At 39.9% G+C, this 20,592-nt stretch overlaps 1 protein-coding gene across 2 annotated transcripts in view; it reads left to right on the top strand.

Moving 5' to 3' along the window:
- Window positions 1-11,098, top strand: part of ZNF518B (zinc finger protein 518B) — a 57,397-nt gene extending 46,299 nt beyond the window's left edge. For both annotated transcript variants that reach the window (XM_077477783.1, XM_077477782.1), the window contains one exon: window positions 8,973-11,098. In XM_077477783.1, coding sequence (XP_077333909.1) covers window positions 9,212-10,963 — 1,752 coding nt within the window. In that variant the 5' untranslated portion in view covers window positions 8,973-9,211 and the 3' untranslated portion in view covers window positions 10,964-11,098. The remainder of the gene's footprint in view (window positions 1-8,972) is intronic.
- Window positions 11,099-20,592: the final 9,494 nt, after the last annotated feature.

Raw genomic sequence — 20,592 nt, 5'->3', positions numbered from 1 at the left:
AATCTGTAGGTATGACAGAAATTCCGAGTGGGGGATCTTAAATTGATCTTGGATATTTTTAAAAGGCTTTATACTGTCGCCCTCCATGAGATCCTGTACTAAGTGCCTTTTTTCTGCCAATTAGACAATGACAAATTCGGTATTAGCCAAGGGAGTGAGTCTAGGGGGATGGGTATCCTTGTTATGAGTTCGTCTGAGTCAGAAGATGCCCTCAATGTGTTCCAGGCTTGGAGAGAGGCCTGAATAGTAGGATGATCTGTGGGATAATCAAAGGGGTTAGAATTGTAGGCTATCAGGAGCGAGCTACGTGACCTGGGGTGTATCCAAGCCTGTTCTAGTTGGCACCATGTCTTGGGTTCCAAAGGTGAAAACCAACCATGTAATTGGTCTAGTACTGCTGCTGTGGCGTAATCCTTAAGGACCAAGATACCTATACCGCCCATCATCTTGTGCTTACTCTGCAAGTGTAATGAAAATCTTCTTTTTTTTTTTCCCCTGACCAAATAAATGCTACCATTTGTCGTTGTAGATGTTTAAAAAAGGACAAAGGTATAGGGATAGGCAATGCTCTGAAAAGGTATGTAATTTTGGGGAGAAGAAGCATTTTATAGGCCGACAATCGACCCTGCCAGGAGAGATAATGGTGCTGGATTTGGGCCATCTATGTTTGGAGTTCATCTAGTAGGGGAAGAAACTTTACCTGAAACAATTTATTAGTGGAGGGGGTCAAGAAAGTTCCCAAGTATTGTATAGAATCGGAAGACCAGGGAAATGGGAGTTCCCTCTGTATTTTTGTCATTACCTGTCCATTAATTCCCAGTCCCTAGTTATCTTTATAGTAGGAGACTTTGCTTAAGTTCAATACAACGTCATATGCCTTGGTGATAGATTTGTAAGGATCAGATAATGTTAATATAACATCATCTGCAAAGAGTGAAATTTTATGCTGGTCATTTAAGGAGGGTATGCCCTGTATTTCGGATTGTTGCCTAATCATCTCCGCCAACGGTTCCATGACCATGGCGAAGATTACTGGCGACAATGGGCATCCTTGCCTAGTACCGTTTTGTTATGCTAAACCTTTTAGAGAACATACCTTCGGCGTAAACATAAGCTGAGGGCGAAGAGTACAATGCCAGTATGGCCTCCTGGATACGGATGGACCAAATGGGCCCCAATGAATTCTATCGAAAGCCTTCTCTGCATCCAAAGAAAGGAGCAGAGAAAGCCTTCGCGACTTCTCAGCCGAATATATATTCACCAACCTCCTTGTGGCATCATTAGCCTGCCTCCCCTGCACAAAGCCAACTTGATCAGGATTGATAATTGCTGGCAGCAAAGACGCAAGCCTACCAGCTACCAATTTAGCATAAATCTTGATGTCCACATTCAACAGTGAAATTGGTCGGTAACTGTGGCAAGGTAGGGTCCTTACCCGGTTTCAGGAGAGTAACAATAGTAGCAGTAAGCATTTCACTAGGGAACGAGGCCTCGGACATCGTGGCATCAAAGATCTGCTTTAAATAAGGGGTGAGTTCCGTCTGGAGCAATTGAAAATATTCTGAAGAGAACCCATCCAGGCCCGGAGATTTATTGTGGGGCATGCTTTTAATAACTTTTTGAATTTCAATAATTGTGCAGGGAGAATTCAGGGCATCTAACTCATCTGGGGATATTTGGGGTAATTTTGTAGCTTCCAGGAATTCCGAAATCAAGTGGGCAGATGGTTGAGGGGTACCTGGGTCATCTTTAAGATTATACAGGGATTCATAATAATCGCTAAACGCGTCTATTTCTTTGGGCTTATGCACCGGTAGTTTGGTTTTGGGATTTATCATGTGGCCAATTTTTTGTTGCACTAGTCTGTCCTTGAGCTGGGCAGCCAGCAATTTCCCCGCTTTATTGCTGTATCGATAGGAGTTAGCTTTAAGTATGCGAAAGCGGTTTTCCTGCTGGGTGACCAGGAAGGTACGAAGTTCTTGGCGTACTAAAAACAGTGCATCCCTAAGCTTCTGCATGGAAGATTAAGGGCCTCTAATGTACCTTCCCCAGCAGATCATTGAGCCGTTCCGCCCGTTGTCTTTTGAGCCTAGAGCTCATTTGGATAAGCAAACCTCGAATATAAACTTTATGCGTATTCCAGAGTGTGAAGGGATCTGATGCCGAATGAGCATTCAATCCAAAAAATTCTTTCATGACGCTTTTTAAGTATTTTAGGTTTTCAGGCTGGGAAATGATAGACACGTCATTTCGCCACTTGTTAGCTCTTGTTTCGGCACCACGATCCCCCACACTAACTGAAATTGGTGCATGGTCAGACCAGGTTATACAATGAACATCAGACTTGACTATTTTTTGCAGTAAAAACTTGTCCACGAGAAATCTATTCTGGAATAAGAATGATGGACATTTGAAAAAAAAAGTAAAGTCCTTTTCCGATGCGTGCTGGCAGCTCCAGACATCAAAGAGACCAGAGGTAGAAATGAAGTGCGACAAGTTAGGCCTGTGCAATTTTGGTCGCAGTGGGTTAGAGGCATCCAAGTCGCCATTTGGGATCGCATTGAAGTCACCACACAATAATACATGTCCCTGTTGCATAGAGGTCACTTTCTTCCAAATTTTCTGCAAAAACCTGAGCTGATGAGTATTTGGAAGGTACACATTGACAAGTGTGTATTTTATTTGATTGAGTTCACAGATAAGCACGATGTATCTACCAGAGGGGTCAAGGTACGATTCCAGATGGGGGAAAGAGATGGAATTTTTAATGGCTATCGCCACTCCTGCCTTTTTTTTTTTTTTTTGGGGTGCTGTTCGCCATATATACATGTGGAAATTTTTGGTTAGAGAAGCTTGGATGATTCCCCAACATGAAGTGAGTCTCTTGAAAGCAGATTATGTCGCATTTAAGACTATGGGCCTCCCTCCATGCTAGTTGATGTTGATATGGGCTGTTCAGTCCCTTCACATTCAGGGATGATATTGTGAAAGCCATTGCCTGCCCTCCTAAATTGTACCTGCTATCCAGAAGCTTGCAATGAAAATATCCCACGGGTCCAGAGATGATGCCGCTGACTAGTATATAATATACACACTCCGGTCAGAGATCAGGAGTTGTTTGTACTATTTTCCGTTACGTCCTTGGAAGTCCAGGATTATATCTGCGATGATAGGAGAGGAAGTGTAGGCTCTAAGGTTATCCAACAAAGTAATGTTAAGAAAGAAAAGATAAAAAAAAGATAGCGATTCCGTGGAGAATCTGTGCTGGTGTAATACCGCTAAAGATTTGGGGGGTAAAGCAGTTAAACTGAAGATATGTAATTCAAAGGCAGCAACAAAAACACTAAGCCAACTTCCTGAGCAATAAGGCGATTCTAGTAAGGTGTAAAAATTGTAGGTTTCAACCCGTTTCAGTGTCCGAGTTTGTACGTGTGGAAGAGGGCGAGTGACCTTTCTCCATGTGTTGAGGGTTTAGTATCTGCCACTCCTCCATAAGTCGAATGCCCTCTTTTACTGTAGACACTACATACAGTTTCCCTTCTTGGGTAATCAATAGTCTTGGCTGGGTATAGCCATCTGTAGGAAATCTGATGGTTTTTCAACAATTTAGTTATCGTTGCTAATTGCCGTCGCTGTTGTACAGTATATGCTGACAGATCGGCATAGAAGGACAAGTCCCACAATTCGTCGGGTAACTCAGCCTGCCACCTAGCCACCATCATAAATCGGTCCTTCACATGGTAAAAATGTACTCGGACTATGGTGTCCCGGGGTAAGTGGGAGGAGATTGATTTAGGCCTAGGCAATCTGTGGATGCGATCTATCACTAGCTCCTCTGTCGGTGTTTCTGGGAGTGCAATTTTCAACAGGGTAAGAAAATAGTCTCTCAGCTCTTGTGGCTTTACCGTCTCAGGGATCCCTCTAATTTTAATGTTACGTCTCAACCTGTCTTCGAGGTCTGCCAGTTTTGTTTTGATGTGCAGGATTTCCTCATCTCTATCATTATGTGAATCTACCATATCGTTAAGTGTTCGCAAATTTCCCAATTTTTTCCTCACTATGAGAGACCCTGCTTGACACCGCTGATACCTCTGATTTAAATTGCTGAGTAATAGACATCATATCAGCATGTATGGTGGAACGCAAGGACACCAGCATGTCCTTCAACGTGGTATCCAGAATGGGTTGGTTTAATGTGGGGAAGTCAGTAATGGAGTCCTGCAATTCCCTGGTGTCATCTAGTGATGTATTGAGAGTCCCCAGCTCACCTGTGTCCACGGAGATTCTGGTTGTTTTCTGCCTGCTTTTAGCAGGGCTGGATGACTCTGAACGCGGCGGTGAGTAAGATGTACCAAATGCTGTGGGAGTGCTTTCCATGTCTGCTGTTCTGGCAGCCGGCGCCATCTTGTCCAGTGCTATGGGCGAAGAAATTCAACATTTTGCCCGGTCAAGACGAGTCTTTTCTCTTACGAGAAGGCATCCTGAGGGTCTCCCGCAGGTGGTGAAGCAGGACCTGGTCAGAAACGAGGGTTATAGCCGATTTGAATCGCCTCGGTAGCTCAGTGTGTTGCGGAGCTCCTCTAGTGTGCTTCCATCCGCTCCGCTGGCTGGCCACGCCCACAACAGGTTTTTATTTAAACCAAGATATTATTCTTCCTTCTTTCTCCCCAGAAGCTTTAATCTGGGGAAGAGAAAAGGCACTACAGTCTCTTGATGTAGTAAGAGCGATCAGAATCTATTTAAGGGCGACTGTTCAGGTTCACAAAACACAGGTTTTGTTTGTACTGCCAGAGGGTCCAAGATATGGAGAGGAAGCGTCAAGATCCACTGTTTTGCAAATGGATTTGTCAAGTGATTGATCAAGCTTCAGCTTAAAGAAGAAAATTCTTCCTTCCCAGATTAAGAGCACACTCATCCAGGGTGATTAGTGCCTCTTGGGTGGTGCATCATCAGGCCTCTATGGCTCAGATCTGTAAGACCGCAACTTGGTCTTCAGTTCAGATGTTTATCTGATTTTATCAAATCGATATTAAAGGTCATGAGGATATTGCCTTTGAGCACAGCATATACTGCAGGCTGCAGTATGAGTCCTCTGGCCTCCTGTTTTCTTGATTCTTTCAACCCCTCCCCCCTTCAGTTGCCATTGCTATGGGACATCCCACATAGTTATTACTATGGCTCTGTGTCCCCTGATGTAAGAAAAGAAAATAGGATTTTTATAACGGCTTACCTGTAAAATCCTTTTCTTTGATGTACATCAGGGGACACAGAGGTCCCTCCCCCTTTCTCATACACTTTGATTGCTTGGCTACAAAACTGAGGACTCCCAGTAGTGGGAGGCGTTATATGGGGGAAGTTCATGCCTTAAGGGGCGTGCCAGTGTCTAGCACCTGATGGTCCGATATAACCCACATAGTTATTACTATGGCTCTGTGTCTCCCGAAACTGAGGAAAAAAAATTAAAAATAAATTTGATAAAAAATGTGGGATATTTATTATAGCAAAAAGTAAAAGCTATTGTGTTTTTATTCAAAATTGTCGCCTTCCTTTTATAGTGCAAAAAACAAAAACCACAGAGGCGATCAAATACCACCAAAAGAAAGCTCTATTTGTGGGGGGAAAAAGAACATCAGTATCGTCGCAATTGTGTATGTGTGTATGTGTGTATGTGTATGTGTATATATATATATATATATATATATATATATATATATATATATATATATATATATATATATATATATATATATATATATATATATATATATATATATATATAGTATGTGTGTGTGTATATGAGTATTGGTACTAGTACTTGGTCTTAAAGTGGTATTGGTTCAACCCTATTGAATATTGCTTATTCCAAAAAAAAAAAAACTCAGACATTTGCCTGGAAAAGTATGCATTTATGTGGAATTTTTTTTTAAAGAGGAGCTCCAATCTCCTGTTTAAAAATTAAGTCAACAGCTACAAAAATAACTGCCGACTTTTAATAAACAGCCACTCGCCTGTTCCATGATCCAGCGGTGGGTTCTCCCCAGCAATTTTCATCTCCTGTTGTCTCTTCCCCCACCCCCCCCCCTTTTCTTACTTAAACACGATTGTTACAGGGATGAGCATAGCATCTCCAGCCTCTCTCGGGTCCTTATTGGATAGATTGATAGCAGCGGGAGCCATTGGCATGGGAAATCCAGTGACATGGGTGGTGGGAGGGGGGGGGGCAATGGGGCCCTGCTGTCTGTCAATGGATGTAGCAGCAGGACTTGGTAGTACATCAGGTGTGATCAATTGTCAATGATTGGCACCATAGTTTTTAGACTCTATAACCTTCACAAAGATCAAATATACACTGATTTGGGTTATTTTTACCAAAGAAATGTAGCCGTATAAATTGATCAAAATTTATGAAGAAAAGTTAGTAATTTTGCAAAATCTTATAACAGAAATGATGAATAATTTTACAAGTTTTTCAGTCTTTATTCAAAGTGCAAAAAATAAACAGTGGTGTTTAAATACCACCAAACGAAAGCTCTATCTGTGTGAAAAAAAGACAAAAATTTCATATGGGTACAGTATTGCTTGACTAAGTAATTGTCATTCAAAGTGTGATGGCACTCAAAGCTTGACAATTGGCCTGGTTATGAAGGGGGTGTAAGTGCAAGTGGTTAATGACCATTGTTTTTTTTTTTTTTTTTTTTTTTTTTTTTTTTGTACTTGTCTGCATTTTTTTTGATTTATAAAGCAAAAAACAATTTTGCTTTCCGTGTTATTATTTTTTTTTTTTTTGCTGATTAAATCCTAGTTCTAATCTTTGGTTAAAAAAAAACCCAGTTCAGTGTATATTTAGGCTGTGTGAAAGGTAGTGTCTACAGATCTTGGTGTATATATATTTGAATGTTGAGCAGTCTTGTTGTACTGACTGCTTATCTGTTTCTTAAGGGCTCTAAAATGTAGACAGTACCAATTCCAAAAAAGGGCACATTTGGGGGTAAGTTGATGATGGTATTTAGTAAGAGGCATGGTGAGTTTTTGGAAGCGTTGTATGGGTTTTGTCTGGTTTTTTATATTTTTTCCCCTCACACAGTTTATATATATTTTTTTTTTGAGCCATTTCTCAAACACAGTATCAGCATATTTAGAATTACATCTCAAAACACATTCTACTATGCCTCCCCAAGTATGGCGATACCACGTGTGTGAGACTTTTTCAAAGCTTAGATGTATGGGGGGGGGGGGGACAAAATTCAAAGAGTGTATTTGGATATTTCTAACACGCAGCATGGGCATACTTAGAATTACACCCCAAGACACATTCTGCTTCTCCTCCCAAGTATGGCATTGCTACATGTGAGACATTTTCACTGTCTGGGCTGATTATTTATATCTTGTGTATCTCACAAATCTACCAGTTGTGTCAAAACCAGTGAAATGTAATGCCCTGTACACACGGTCGGAATTTCTGACGGAAAATGTGCGATCGGATCATGTCGGAAAATCCGATCGTGTGTGGGCTCCATCTGACTTTTTCTGCCTGAATTTCCGACACGCAAAGCTTGGGAGCTGGATCTAAAAAAAATTCCGACAACAAAATCCGATCGTTTAAATTCCGATTGTAGACAATTTCCGACGGACAGAGTGCCACGCATGCTCAGAATAAATTACGAGACCAAATCTATTGGCTACTGGCTTCTTTATTGTCCCGTTTATACGTGGTTTACATCAGCTCATTCTGAACGATCGGTTTTTCTGTCAACTTTGTGCGACCGTGTGTATGCAAAACAAGTTTGGGCCAAAATCCGTCTGAATGTCCGACCGTGTGTACAGGGCATAATGGTCATCCCTATACGAGTGGTCAGGGAATATGATGTAGTGTAGCGCTACCTATAGCAGTCCCAGTTCCTATAAGCCAAGCAAGCCTAACCCACTGGTAGGTGGCCACCCCCAGGAATGCCATGTTCACTGGCCTGGTGTATTGCAGGAATGTAGTCAATCAGATGTGCAGATAGGTCAGTTTAGGCGACAGGCAGAAACATAGTCGGCAAATGGACAAGGGATCAGTCCGGGCAGCAGGTAGAAATGTGGTCAATAAACAGGCCAGGGTTAGTACAGGTGGCAGGCAGAGACGATGCTGCACTGGTGTGAAATGGTGTTTAGGGAAAATATAACTTATCGCATCCATTTGTGAATGGAGGGGAAGGAAGTGTAGGTCACTTAAGAACCTACAAAACAATTTGTTGTTATTTGTTACATTTTGTTTTAGTGTTTTATAACCTGAGATTTTTATTGTGTGTTTGGTCCATGGAGATATATACAGAGCCGGCAAGGATTTACAGCACATTTGGATCTAGTGTAGATTAATACATTTGAAGATTTTATCTATAAAGGCATGGGGTTTCATTTAGTATAACTGGACTGTGAAAAATCTGATGCAGCTCTGCATAGAAACCAATCGGCTTCCAGGTGTGTGTGTGTGTGTGTGTGTGTGTGTGTGTGTGTGTGTGTGTTTGTTTTAGCAAGGCTTAATTGAACAAGCTGAATTTAGAAGATTGGCTACCATGCACAGATGCACCAGATTTTTCACTCTCCAATTTTAGTAAAGGAACAGAAGTGGCCTGCACCAAGCTTTGACCACAAACCTATTTGAACATCTTTGGGATGAATTTGAGAGCCTGGTGTTCTCGCCTTACACCAGTGCCTGACCTCACAAATGCTGTTTTGACTGAATGGACCCAAACACGCACTGCTAAATCTTTTGGAAAGCCTTCCAAGAAGAGTGGGGGTAAATATTTATGCCTATTATTTCGGCTTGGGATATCCGACAAGTTAATTCAGGTGTAATGGTCTGGTGTCTGCAAACTTTTGGCCATCCAGTTTATATGCTAGATATATTCATATATATGTTAAATTTTTTTATATTATTTCTGGTGAGTTATTTTATGCTTTTACATTTTCTTTTTTTTTTTTTCTTTTAGGTTTACCAAATCGTATTGGGGAAAAAAAATGTAAGAAGAATAAAATACAGACATTTGGTAGGATGCCTTACATTTAACATTTCCTTGATTATTGACCTCAATTCTGGATAACTGGACTCAAATCAATTTTCCATTGAACCGCAAAGATTAGCACCCTGAAATGCTTGAAGATACATATTGTCATTTTAACACAAAAGCAGTTCTAAAGTAAACTGGCAAACGCCCCAACAATTAACACCATGAACAGTTTGTCACAAATGCAAATGCTTGAAAAGTACAACTGTGAAAAGTGCAGATTTTCAACGAAGGATGTGAACAAGTACACCATCCACATTGCTCTTCACAATGAAATGAAATATGTTTGTTCACACTGCAATTTTGAGTCCTACACCAAAACTGAATTTCAAAGACACCTGGTGTCTCACACTGGAAAGTTTCCATATACCTGTGAGTACTGTGGCTATGGGGCCATTAGAAATGACTACATTGTAAAACACATTAAAAGAATTCATGGTGATGGCAAGATTCAGTGCTCGGTGAGCACTTTGGAAAACGAGTCCAAAAACACTTCTGTTAACATAGTACAAACACAAATCAGAAACAGCCTGCAAGAGATTCTGCCAAATAACGCAAACCTTATAGCCAAAAACCTTTTGGACCTCCCAAGTGAGGTGGATAATTCCATGTTTAATAATAGCTGTCATGTGAATGGAAATAATAACACACAGGCAGCTCAAGTGGAAGTGGAAGTCATTTCACCAACAGACCAACAACTCTGTCCTTGGATGCCATTAACAGTTGTTGCACCACCATCGTTCAGGGTACCTGACAACTGTTTTGCTCGGGTCGTAGAAGTGAAGCCTGCCAATGGTACTTGCTATTTAGTATTAAAATGTTTAGAGGTTACTGATTCAAATGGGACAAAAAATGTTACGCTAAAGGAAAAAAGTGTACCTGAACAAAATGCTTCAGAACCTATAGTTAGATCGGAAAACTGCATAGGGTCTTCAAATGGATCTTCATTACTACTTGGTGCTACAGAAAGTGTATTGTCCACAAAAAATACAGTTGCTCTAACTGAAGAAAACTCTACTAGCTTAACCAGTCACCCTAATGATAATGACATTATCAACGCTCTGGATGAAGTTACCAATGATCTTTTTGATGAAACCGAGGAGATTTCAGATGGACCAATTATATCATCTGTGTTTTCTCTTAGTTCTGATTCCCAAAATGTATTTGAAGGTATACAATGGGAAAGTCCCATTGTTGTCGCCAACACAAATGCATCAAAAGATATTGTGGATACTACTTCCTCTTTCAATGGTATGGAAGGTCAAGGTGGACCCAAGGTACTTGAAGATGAAGCAAAATCACAGGTGGAAATTGAGACTGCCTGTGAACAGAGAGCTGTTCTGGAAAGTGAACTGCCTGAAACGAACAAGATGGAGATGAAAAACACAGGTTCTGAAATACAGTTGCCCAATAACCAACCAGTATTACCATATGTCAAGAAAACTGAAAGCCAGTCATCTGCCTTTACTCTAAACAACCACAACAGAGGGCGCAAGCCAAACCGCCTCAGTTCAAAAGAGACCAATCTGTTTAGTAAGCCTCAGACTCTCTTTTTATCTTGTGACAAAAGAATAGTTATGCAGCCACTTTCCTGTGTAATGCAAACTGGTCACAAAGCTGCTGTGAGTAGGGAAATTGAACTTGTCCAACTTAAAGTGAAAAGGCAGAGTGTCAAACCAAAGGGGAGAATCCTTACCAAAAGGTTTGCAGCTCCGGTGTTGAAAACTCTTAGACTATGCCCCGTTAAGGCTGATCAGCTGACAAAGATGCCACACAAAAACCAGCCGGTAGTTGTTCTTAACCATCCCGAGATGGAGTCAATGGAAACCTCTTCTATAATGAAAGCAATCAGTTTGTTTAAAGGCATGGTTTTAAAAGTAACCTTATCTAAACAGACACGTAGGAAAATTATCTGAATAAAAATAAATTGGATGGGGATTCTAAAGGTGATATGCTTTATATTTTTAGCACATGCTTTTTGGACACTTGTTAATTTTACAGTGGGGCTCATGTATGAAATTATAATACAGGATACATTTCTTCTTGTTTGAGATGCTTTGTTTTGCTTTTAACCTGAACAAAAATCCATCCCATACGTTTACCTTTAATGCCTTGAGGTGACCCAACTTCAATAATGATGCTGTTCAAAACTAAAATTGCAAAAAATGGCCAGCACCCACAAGGTTAGCAATCTAAAATCTTTACTTGGATCTTAGTTTTAATAATATGGCTTGTCAATAGAAAATGGAAAAACGCTGGCATTTTGGGGGCCCTGAACACTTTCTCAAGGCGACAGGTGCTGGTCTTTCACCCTGAGCAAGGGAATCAAATGGTCACTTAAATTTTTTGTTTTATATTATTTTGCACAAGCTATGTTATTATCATTAGGGTCTCGGTAAAGGTTTGAGATATTCTAACCTCTTCTTCCTTCCTTTTTTTTTTTTTTTTTTTATTTTATTTTATTTTTTTTAAACTTTCAGACCTGGACTGCGAAAGTAAAATTTTGAAGTAGATTAGTTGCTATGGGCAGTGAGGAATTTTGCTTATAGTTTACTTTTTATACATGGGTCCAGTGCCTTACAGAAGCACTTTTTTTTTTTTTTTTTTAAGTAGGACACAATCTTGTGTTAATATGTTATTTCTATAGGAACTCTGTGTTTGTACATTCCCAGATAAAAGGGGGAGAGTGTATACATATAGGAATCTGACCCATTTCTTTTTTGTAGGCATTCATTGGTGGTGGTTTACACTATGCATTGCAGAAACACAAGTGCATTAAAGTGACCTTGTCCCATGTATATGGAAAAAAAAATGCCACCAGAACTATGTAAGAGAAGCTGCATACATACCTCTCGGGCAGATGGTGAAATCTTCATTCTTTTGTACAACTGCTGTTTGATCTATTTGCATGTGTCAAATGGCATGTTCCCTGCTGGGTGCAATATTTCCTCCTTTTGGACAATGTCTCTACTGTGTGTAATGATGTCACACCCAGTGGGGAATCCCATTTGGAAACATCAAATGACTGCAGTACATGCAGCTCTACAAGATTTCACCTACCTCCTACTGGACTAATATATTCAGCTTCCCAATTTAGTACTTCTATTTGGATTTATTTTCATTTTATAATATATATGTGACTGTCTCTTTAATGCATGCATTTTTGTGTTGACGTTACATCTGCTAAGGCAGTCCGTTGTTAAGTAAACTGTCAAAATCTCAATGCATATTTTAATGGACATGTACTATTTTTTAGGGCACAGATGGTTCACTGTGTTGCGGTGCGCTAAATAGCAAGGGCATTATGCTCTGTTGACTAGGTGGATTGGGGCACCATTCAAAATGATTAGCCCTATACTTCTGTGCTTTACCACAACACACATTGAATGGGCCCCTAATGTCTAAAGAGCACGGTCTTGGCTGATGTCGCTTGTGCAAATGCAATGTTAGATAAAAGGCAAACAAGATAAATGACGGTTCTTTACAAAAGTGGAAACTTGTTCATTGTAACCAGATTTAAAACCCTTTGTGAAACTAAAAAAAAAACTATTTTGGTAGAGAACTTTTTTGTACCCCCCCCCTTTTTTTTCTTCTTAATTTTAACTCTGCCCCTTTAGAAGTCTACTTATTGATCACACCAAAATCTGGTATTTATGGTGCAGATTTGTCCTCTTATTACACTCACTGAAAAGCAAAGATTTTCTGATATTCTACAAAGGGCTGAGATTACAATGTAGAGGGCACAGAATGTTAATCAGAAGAGCCTTGTATATGGCTGGCTAGCTACCAGGTACTTTATGTAGCCTCTGACCCCTGAGGAGCAACGCTTCAGCATTTTCTTATTGTGTCAATCTTCATACTGTAAGCCTTTCACATTCAATTGTAATTTTTTATTTTTTTTTGCTACCAAATTTTAATTTTATAAATCAATGACACTGATTGACACTGATTGAAATAAGTGTAAAGTAAATAAAATACAATATATAGTATAAAAAGGTAATACATGACTATATGCACTTGTGTTGTCACAGCAATTTAAAGGATAAATATATTCTGCACTAACAAGTATTGGTTGGGATTTGCTGTTGAAAACCACACTCCATGGTAGAATTTTCCTTGGTTATTATTATTAGAAGTTGGCTGCAATGGAAGATACTGAATTGCCTTTTCAGGTTCTGCTCAACCCTATCTTCTAGTTCTGCTAGTATATGAAAGTTAAGACACTTAAACTCTTCCATTTCAGTGTAGGTAGAACATCTAGGTGCTGAGTTGTGATTTTAAGTCCTCTATAAAATTATGTGAATTTTAGCCAATGACAGGCAAGCATAAGACCTATACTGGTAACTTATCAAAACAAACAAACTATTATTGTAAATGGGGATGTGATCTGTTGTAACACCATTTTGTGGTGTTAATATTTTTGTGTTTAAAAAAAAAGGGGGGGGGGCGGGATCCCTAGCTGTTACAGGGGATGAGGGTGCTACTTAGAACAGGAGACCTGTTCTGCATGAAGATCAATAAGGGATTTGAATCATGAGGGCAGATTTTTCAGAGCCTAGAGGCTGAAGAGATGCTGTTGTGACAAGTGCAAATTATCATCTTTAGTAAAAATGCAGTAAAAAGTCCTGTTGTAGAATTGTCTAAGCTGCATATTTGTTTTTTTTTGTAATGCCAACAGTTTGTCCAAATCTAGTATTTAAAACTGAATTCCAGGCAAACTGCTAAATACACAGGTGATATACATGAAAGGAAGCCAAAGATTAATTTTTCTGTCCTTTCCTGAGATTTACACACCCAACACAGTCCTGCCTGGTAGGGCCATACCTGATTTTTTATTTATTTATTTATTTATTTTTTTTTTTTTTTCCCTTTCCTCTACGGCAGTTAAAGCTGAATTAAACCCTCCCATTCTTTTTGCTGCCAAAGACGGTTCTATCTTTGCATGTATTTAGATCTGCAATTGCCATAGTGTTCCAGCTTTGGAGGGTTTGAAAGTTCGGTGAGAGCTAACCTAAGCACACTGGCAACTAGCCAGAGACATGCCTTAAATGCAGCATACACCACATATATGCTAATAGGCTGAATGTAAATGGAAACACTTCAGATACATGTTGATATGGTTTTCCTTAAGGATTTATTCATCTTTATTGGATATTTCTGACTTTTGTCATAGGATACACTTTCATTTTAGATATCAACATTGTAATCAAACAATAGTTATTTGACAATCCAATATAAGCCGCCTTGAAAAATCTCCTTCCAAGTTGTGAGTGCTGCATGTCTGCTGGTTCTGCTTCCTAAACTTCCTGGAAATTTCTGCATGCTTTAAAGCTTCTCTGCCTTTTACTTTTAATTTAGAAGTAAAATATCCCATGCTAGCTTGTCTCCTGCAGTAATTCCTGTACTGACTCTGCCTCCTGCTCTTGGCACCTCTGTAGTTCAGAAGGCAGACTCTGTGAAATATGTGACAGAGCAGTGCACATGGAACAGAATAAAGGGTTATGCTAAAAGAGCAAAGTGTTCATTAAGTGAATTTTAAGCAAATAAAAAAAATTGCTTTAACCAGTTCCGTTATTTAGCACGCTCAGTGCAATGTATTTGGAAATAACAAGCATTGTAAGAAAAATTATACCTACAGTATTATACTTTTGAAATTCCTGTATTTTACCAAAGTATCTAAGGAAAAATAAAGACTTTGAGACCAAGTTTAAATACCATTTTATTTTTAAGACTTTATTGACCTGAAATTACCATTGAAGTATTTCTTCAAAATGTGGATTTTTGAGAAACAAAAACATCTTATTGGCCTTGCAAGAATTTTATGACCAATATTTTTACCTGCAGTTCTTTGGTACCATTGACCATGCACCTTCACATTTTTTCTGTTACAACAATGTATTACCTATTTGGTTGAGCCATTCTAAGGGTCTGTGCAGATGGCTCTTTTATTGTCCATTTTCCAAAGTTGAAGGCGAAGAGGGCAAGATGAATGCTTACAGAGAGTGCAGCGCAAAGTAGAATATATCCTATTTTTGTTATTTTCATTACATCAGTCTATCTTGTGAGTTCTGTTATTGACATAAGTTAATTAATATAAGCAGGACTAGCACAGTAGGCTTGGTGGCAGAAATACACTAAATAGTCTTGTAAAATGATCAACCTCTTAATTTTTTCCAATTGTAAATTCATTTTATGTGCATCATTTTATATTTATGCCACCCTATTCTTGGCTAGGTTAGAAAAAGTTAAACTAGAAAATGTTCTTTGCTCAGAGGAGATGTTAGTGGAGGGGTTGTTGCTTTAGACCGCAAAGGTTATCTGTCTACAGGTTATAGGGATGGAAATCCAGCCCATGAAATAGAATCTTTTGTAGGTTTTGTAGAACAGATGAAAGGGAGGGAACAAGCACCATGTGCACACATTCATGAGTAGTTAGTCCTTTTTTTACCTCCTAGTTTGTTGCAAAGGATTTACAATTAATTTTAGTTAGAAACATGCAATGCATGATTGAAAGCTCTGTTGTATTCTGTTGGTCGTTTTTTTTTTTTTTTTTTTTTTGCCCCCATTTTCTAATTTCTCCACTTTGTGAAGCCTAAAAAACAAGTTGGAAATCGTATTGAGATTGTGAAGAAGGAAACCCAACAATTCTTGTGTAAAAGTTTAAAACAACCAACTTTATAGTAGTTTCCCTTTTAATGTTCTTGACATTACTTAAATCTAAGTTGTTCAAATTGGACGTTTAATGGTTTTATTAATTTGCAGTTTTAGTAAATCTATGATACTACTGGAGGCAAATTGTTCTACTCTAGATCCAAATGGATTTTAGTTTAGTGTTTCTCATCTCATCCATTTGTTTTGTAGGCAATGTTTTGTTTGAGCTATTTATAAAATTGAATCCTGTTCTCACTGATAAATTGTTCAAAAATATTTTTACTAAACATTTACATTTGTGGTTATGAAATAAAACATTTTATAAAATTTAATAAAGTTTACAGTATCATTTGTTTTTGATTGAATTAAACTGTGCTTTGAAGTTTTTCTTCACAAAACACATACATTTCTGTCCCACATCTCTGTAATTGCACAGGTTGAATAAAGACACCAGTCCATCTAGTTACTTGTGTGGGCATGGGTGTATGTAAATAAGTGCCTTTTACCATTTCCCATATACATGTTTATTTTGTTTGATAAAATGATTTTTTTTTTTTTTTTTTTATATATCCACACTGACACCACCCATTGTGGATGGGAGATCCACATTATAACTGCCCCAACAGTTAAAAAAAAATAAAAATATGCAGCTTAAAGTTAACCACTTCAGCCCCGGAAGATTTTACCTCCTTCCTGACCAGGCCATGATGATATGGCACTGAGATGCTTTAACTGACCATTGCACATTTGTACGATGCTGTACCTAAACAAAATTTCCGTCTTTCCCCCCCATAAATAGAGCTTTCTTTTGGTGGTATTTGATCACCTCCTGCGTTTTTTTTTATTTTTTATTTGCACTATTAAAAGAGCAACAATTTTGAAAAACACAATTTATTTTCGTACATCAGGGGACATAGAGCCATAGTAGTTACTATGTGGGTTATATGGACAACTTATAGGTGATGGACACTGGCATGCTCCTAAGGCAAGACGTGTACTCCCTATATAACCCCTCCCACTACTGGGAGTCCTCAGTTTTTTTTTTTGCCAGTGTCTAAGGTTTTGGTCACGAGTAAAGATGTGCTGTGCTCCAGTGGAAGCAATCCTTGCTGGGGCTAGCCATGCTGACTAGATCCATTCTGCTGTCTTTTCATGGGATAAATGAATAGTATCCAGGCCTCGTGTCCCAAGAAATTAGGTTTTGCTTGCAAACGCTTTTCTTTAGAGGGCTGGGCCCTGGGATTCACTACTTTTTGGTAGTAAGGCCATAAAGTTTTTACTGGCACGATGCTGTCGCAGGTCCAGGATTGTGGGTAACCTGAGGTTCCCCAGTTCCTGAAGGTTTCCTAAAAGGTCTTGGAGACCACCGTGAAGGGTGAAGATTGGGTCTTTATCTCTGATAAAACCCTGCTGCGAGGATAAGGTAAAGGAGATTTTCTCAAGAATTTTTCCTATGTATAATTTTGTCATGCCTGTGTCACCACTGGGGGTGGTATTGACCACTCACCATCCTGACGCTGGAAACGACACAGAAGCCTTCATTCGCCTCTCCAGCCGCAACAGATCCTCCGGTAAGAAGGGGGTTCTGCTTCTCTTCCTCTGCCCCCAAAATATTTTTTTCCCCTTCGGGAGATGAGATGCCGAACTAGTTTACTTTAAAAAAAAAAAGACAGACTGCGGCCACTCAGCAGAGGATTTACCCCCCCATGCCTACATGTCCACACGACGCCGCTCGCGCGGGAAAGCACTTTCCTTTGAACGGAAAGGGGGCCGTAATTTGTGCGGGGGGCGTGGCGAACGGCATCAGACGCCAGCCACACATGTATAAAGTTGATTTTAGCACTGTATATGTGAAAGCTGCTGCTGGCTGTGGAGGGACAGGGCAGGAGGATGGCTTGTCAGGTTAGTGAACACAGGCTTTTTGCCTTTCACACATTATACTTTACCAGGCTAGGCTTAATAGCTAATGGCGTTGAACTATAGCCTAGCAATGTACATTCTTTTGCATAGTGCCTCTGCTTTATGCTTCAGGCTATGAATGGTAATGGGACCAGGAACTTGTCTAAAGGGGTCAATGTTTTTTTTTTTTCACTATAAACTGAATCCATTTCCAAAAGAATGTCATCCTCCTCTGAGAGGGATACGACTAGTCAGATTGAGCCATCAGGGGAAACTGTTGCATAAAACACTTCAGTCCCTGTATATATCATACAAAAGGTTTTTTTCTTCTACCATTTGTAAATTGGAAAAAAGATTAATGCTATGTCTCTCCATAGTGGGGCTAAACATAGCAGTTTCCCATCTAGTCCTCAGGACCCTCTTGAGGGGCTGGGGATCAAGTAGATCTTCCCAAATATTTGGAAGATACTTATTTATCCTCTTCGGAGGATCCTAATATGGAAGGAGTAGCATCACAAGACAGGTTGCTTGTGTACTCCCTTAACCTTTTTTGCTACCTGCAGCACAGGCTCTTGAGGAACCTATCTCTAATTGGGTTTATTAGAACCTCCCCCATCTGGGGATATTTTTTCCTATTCATGCATGGCTAAAAAAAATTATGTATTCTGAATGGGAACATCCAGATAAACAATATTATCCTCCTAAGAATTTCTCCACACTTTATCTATGAAAGAGGATTTCTATGAAGAAAAAGGGGGGGGGGTGCTTCCAGAAAATGCTGTTATCGCCTCAGTGAGCAGAGGAGCAGAGTCTCACATGTCTGGTTGATAATGCACTGATGTTAAAGGATCCAACAGATAAAAAGTCGGAACTTCCTTTTAACGACAATGTATTTTGCAAGTTCAGTAGCGCAGCCGGTTCTTGCTGCAATTGGTGTATCTCAGACCATTAAGTAACAGTTTGTGGAGATACCTGAAATTCTGCCTGATCAGCAGGCCCGGCAATGGGCTGGTGTATTTGACGCAGTATGTCTCACAGTAGATACTATGAAAGATTCTATCATTTATGGCTTATGCTTAGACTAGTGCATTCTCGCAGAGTTCTGTGGCTAAAAAATTGATCAGCCGAAGCACCGTGTAAAAAGCTCTTAGCCAGTTTTTTCCCCTTCATGGGGTGCAGCTATTTAGAGACCATCTGCATAAGTACATCCAAAAGAACCTCTAATGGGGAAAGCTTTCTTTTACCAGTAAAGAAAAGGTTCAAATATTTCTCCTTTTTAATCGTGCTGCCTCTCCTATGCCAGGGGCATCTGCCTCTAGGCAGTCTCGACAGCCTCAACAGTCAAGTTCAAGGGAAAGTCCCTAAGGCAAGCACCGGGGTCAGAAGAGATCTTGGGGAAGAAAGCCCACAAAGCAGGATGCTAAAGCCTTCTCATGAAGGGTCACCCCCCACTCATTCGGATGAGGGGAAAGGTCCTGCGATTCTCAAAGATATGGCAGACACATTGTCAAGACAGAAGGATTTCTGCAGTTTTTTTTGTTTTTTTCTGGATTACCACTAGAGTTTTGAGAGTCTCCATCTCCTCTCTCTTTTTTTTTTTGTTCCCAAGGATCCAGAGAGTCTTTCTGGCCTATGGCTCAGCTGTTATCCCAGTTGGTGATATCAGAGGTTCCCTTTAGTGGTACAGAGTTTGGCTCAAACCTTTTATGGTTCCAGAACCAGAGGTAAGACCCATTCTAGATCTTGAAGATCAGTTGTGTCCATCCTGCAAGGAGGGGAGTGTGTGGTGTTTTTTTTTTTTTTTTTTTTTGGCTTTAATCGATATGCATTCTCTCTCCATGTGCCAAATTTTTTCCGCTTGCCAGAAAGTTCTGCGTTTTTCATATATAAAATTATCATTTCAGTTGTGGCCCTGCCATTTGGTTTAGCCACAGCACCACGGGCTCAAGGCATTCCTAGCCTGTTTTAGAAGATCTACTTTAAAATAGATCATTCAGTCTGATCACAGCCGTAACTACCTGAAATCTCTGGGTTGGATACTCAACCTAGGAAGATTCTCCTTAAAACCATCAAGGAGATTACAGTACTTGGAGCTTGTTATAGATACCATTCAGAAGAAGGTAGTATTACCCCAGACAAGAATCAGTTCCATTGTAGGACTAATTCAACTTGTCAAAACAAAGGAAAATTCCTTCCATTCGGTTGTGCAGGAGATTGTTAGGGGAAATGGTGGTCTCCTTCGAGGCCGTCCCTTATGCGCAGTTTTTAATCAAAAAGCTGGAATAAAAAAAAATTCAGGCCTTGTTTGTTTCCAATATGCTTGGCTCCCGACGTAAGTCGAACAAGGGATCCGCTAGCAGGCGGAACAGACGCATTAGTCTCCCTATGGGATCAGTTTTCACTGATCTATCCATTTCCTCCAGTTCTGCTACTTTCGCGCCTTCTCCACAGGATTAAACGGGAAAGAAAGGATGGGGATTCTGGTGGCCCCAGTGGGTACCGGAAGATCTTGATTTACCGAGATCATAAAGATGGCAGTAGGAGTCCTTTTGGACTCTGCCATTAGAGCCAGACCTTCTCGCACAAGGTCCGTTATTGCATCCTACCTTACGGATGAAAAATTTAACAGGTTTGACTGTTGAATCGCACTTTATAAAGGATCATGGGTGATTTCCTTTGGTAGTGTCTACTTTGATACCAGGAAGCAGGCTTCCAGAATCCTTTACTATAGGTACTGGAAGGTATGTTTCTTTTTGTGGATCCAGGGGTTGGCACCCCAGGAAGTATGTCATAGGTAGGATCCCTGATTCCTGCGAATTGGATCTGCAATAAAGCTGGCCTTGACTTCTATCAAGGGCCAGATCCTGGCCTTGTCTGTTTTCAGTGGCCTCTTGCTTCCCAATATTGGTGCAGGGGATAACACAGATTATTCCCCCTATCAAGGCACCTCTAAATCCTTGCGATTTAAGTTTGGTCTCATTGGCTTTGCTGAATC

The sequence above is a fragment of the Lithobates pipiens genome, unplaced genomic scaffold (genome assembly GCF_037356315.1).
Source record: "Lithobates pipiens isolate NorthernLeopardFrog02 unplaced genomic scaffold, aLitPip1_a1.2 Scaffold_13, whole genome shotgun sequence".
Classification (NCBI taxonomy): domain Eukaryota; kingdom Metazoa; phylum Chordata; class Amphibia; order Anura; family Ranidae; genus Lithobates; species Lithobates pipiens.
The sequence above is the reverse complement of the archived record's forward strand: the minus strand, read 5'-3'. Positions and strand labels throughout refer to the sequence as shown.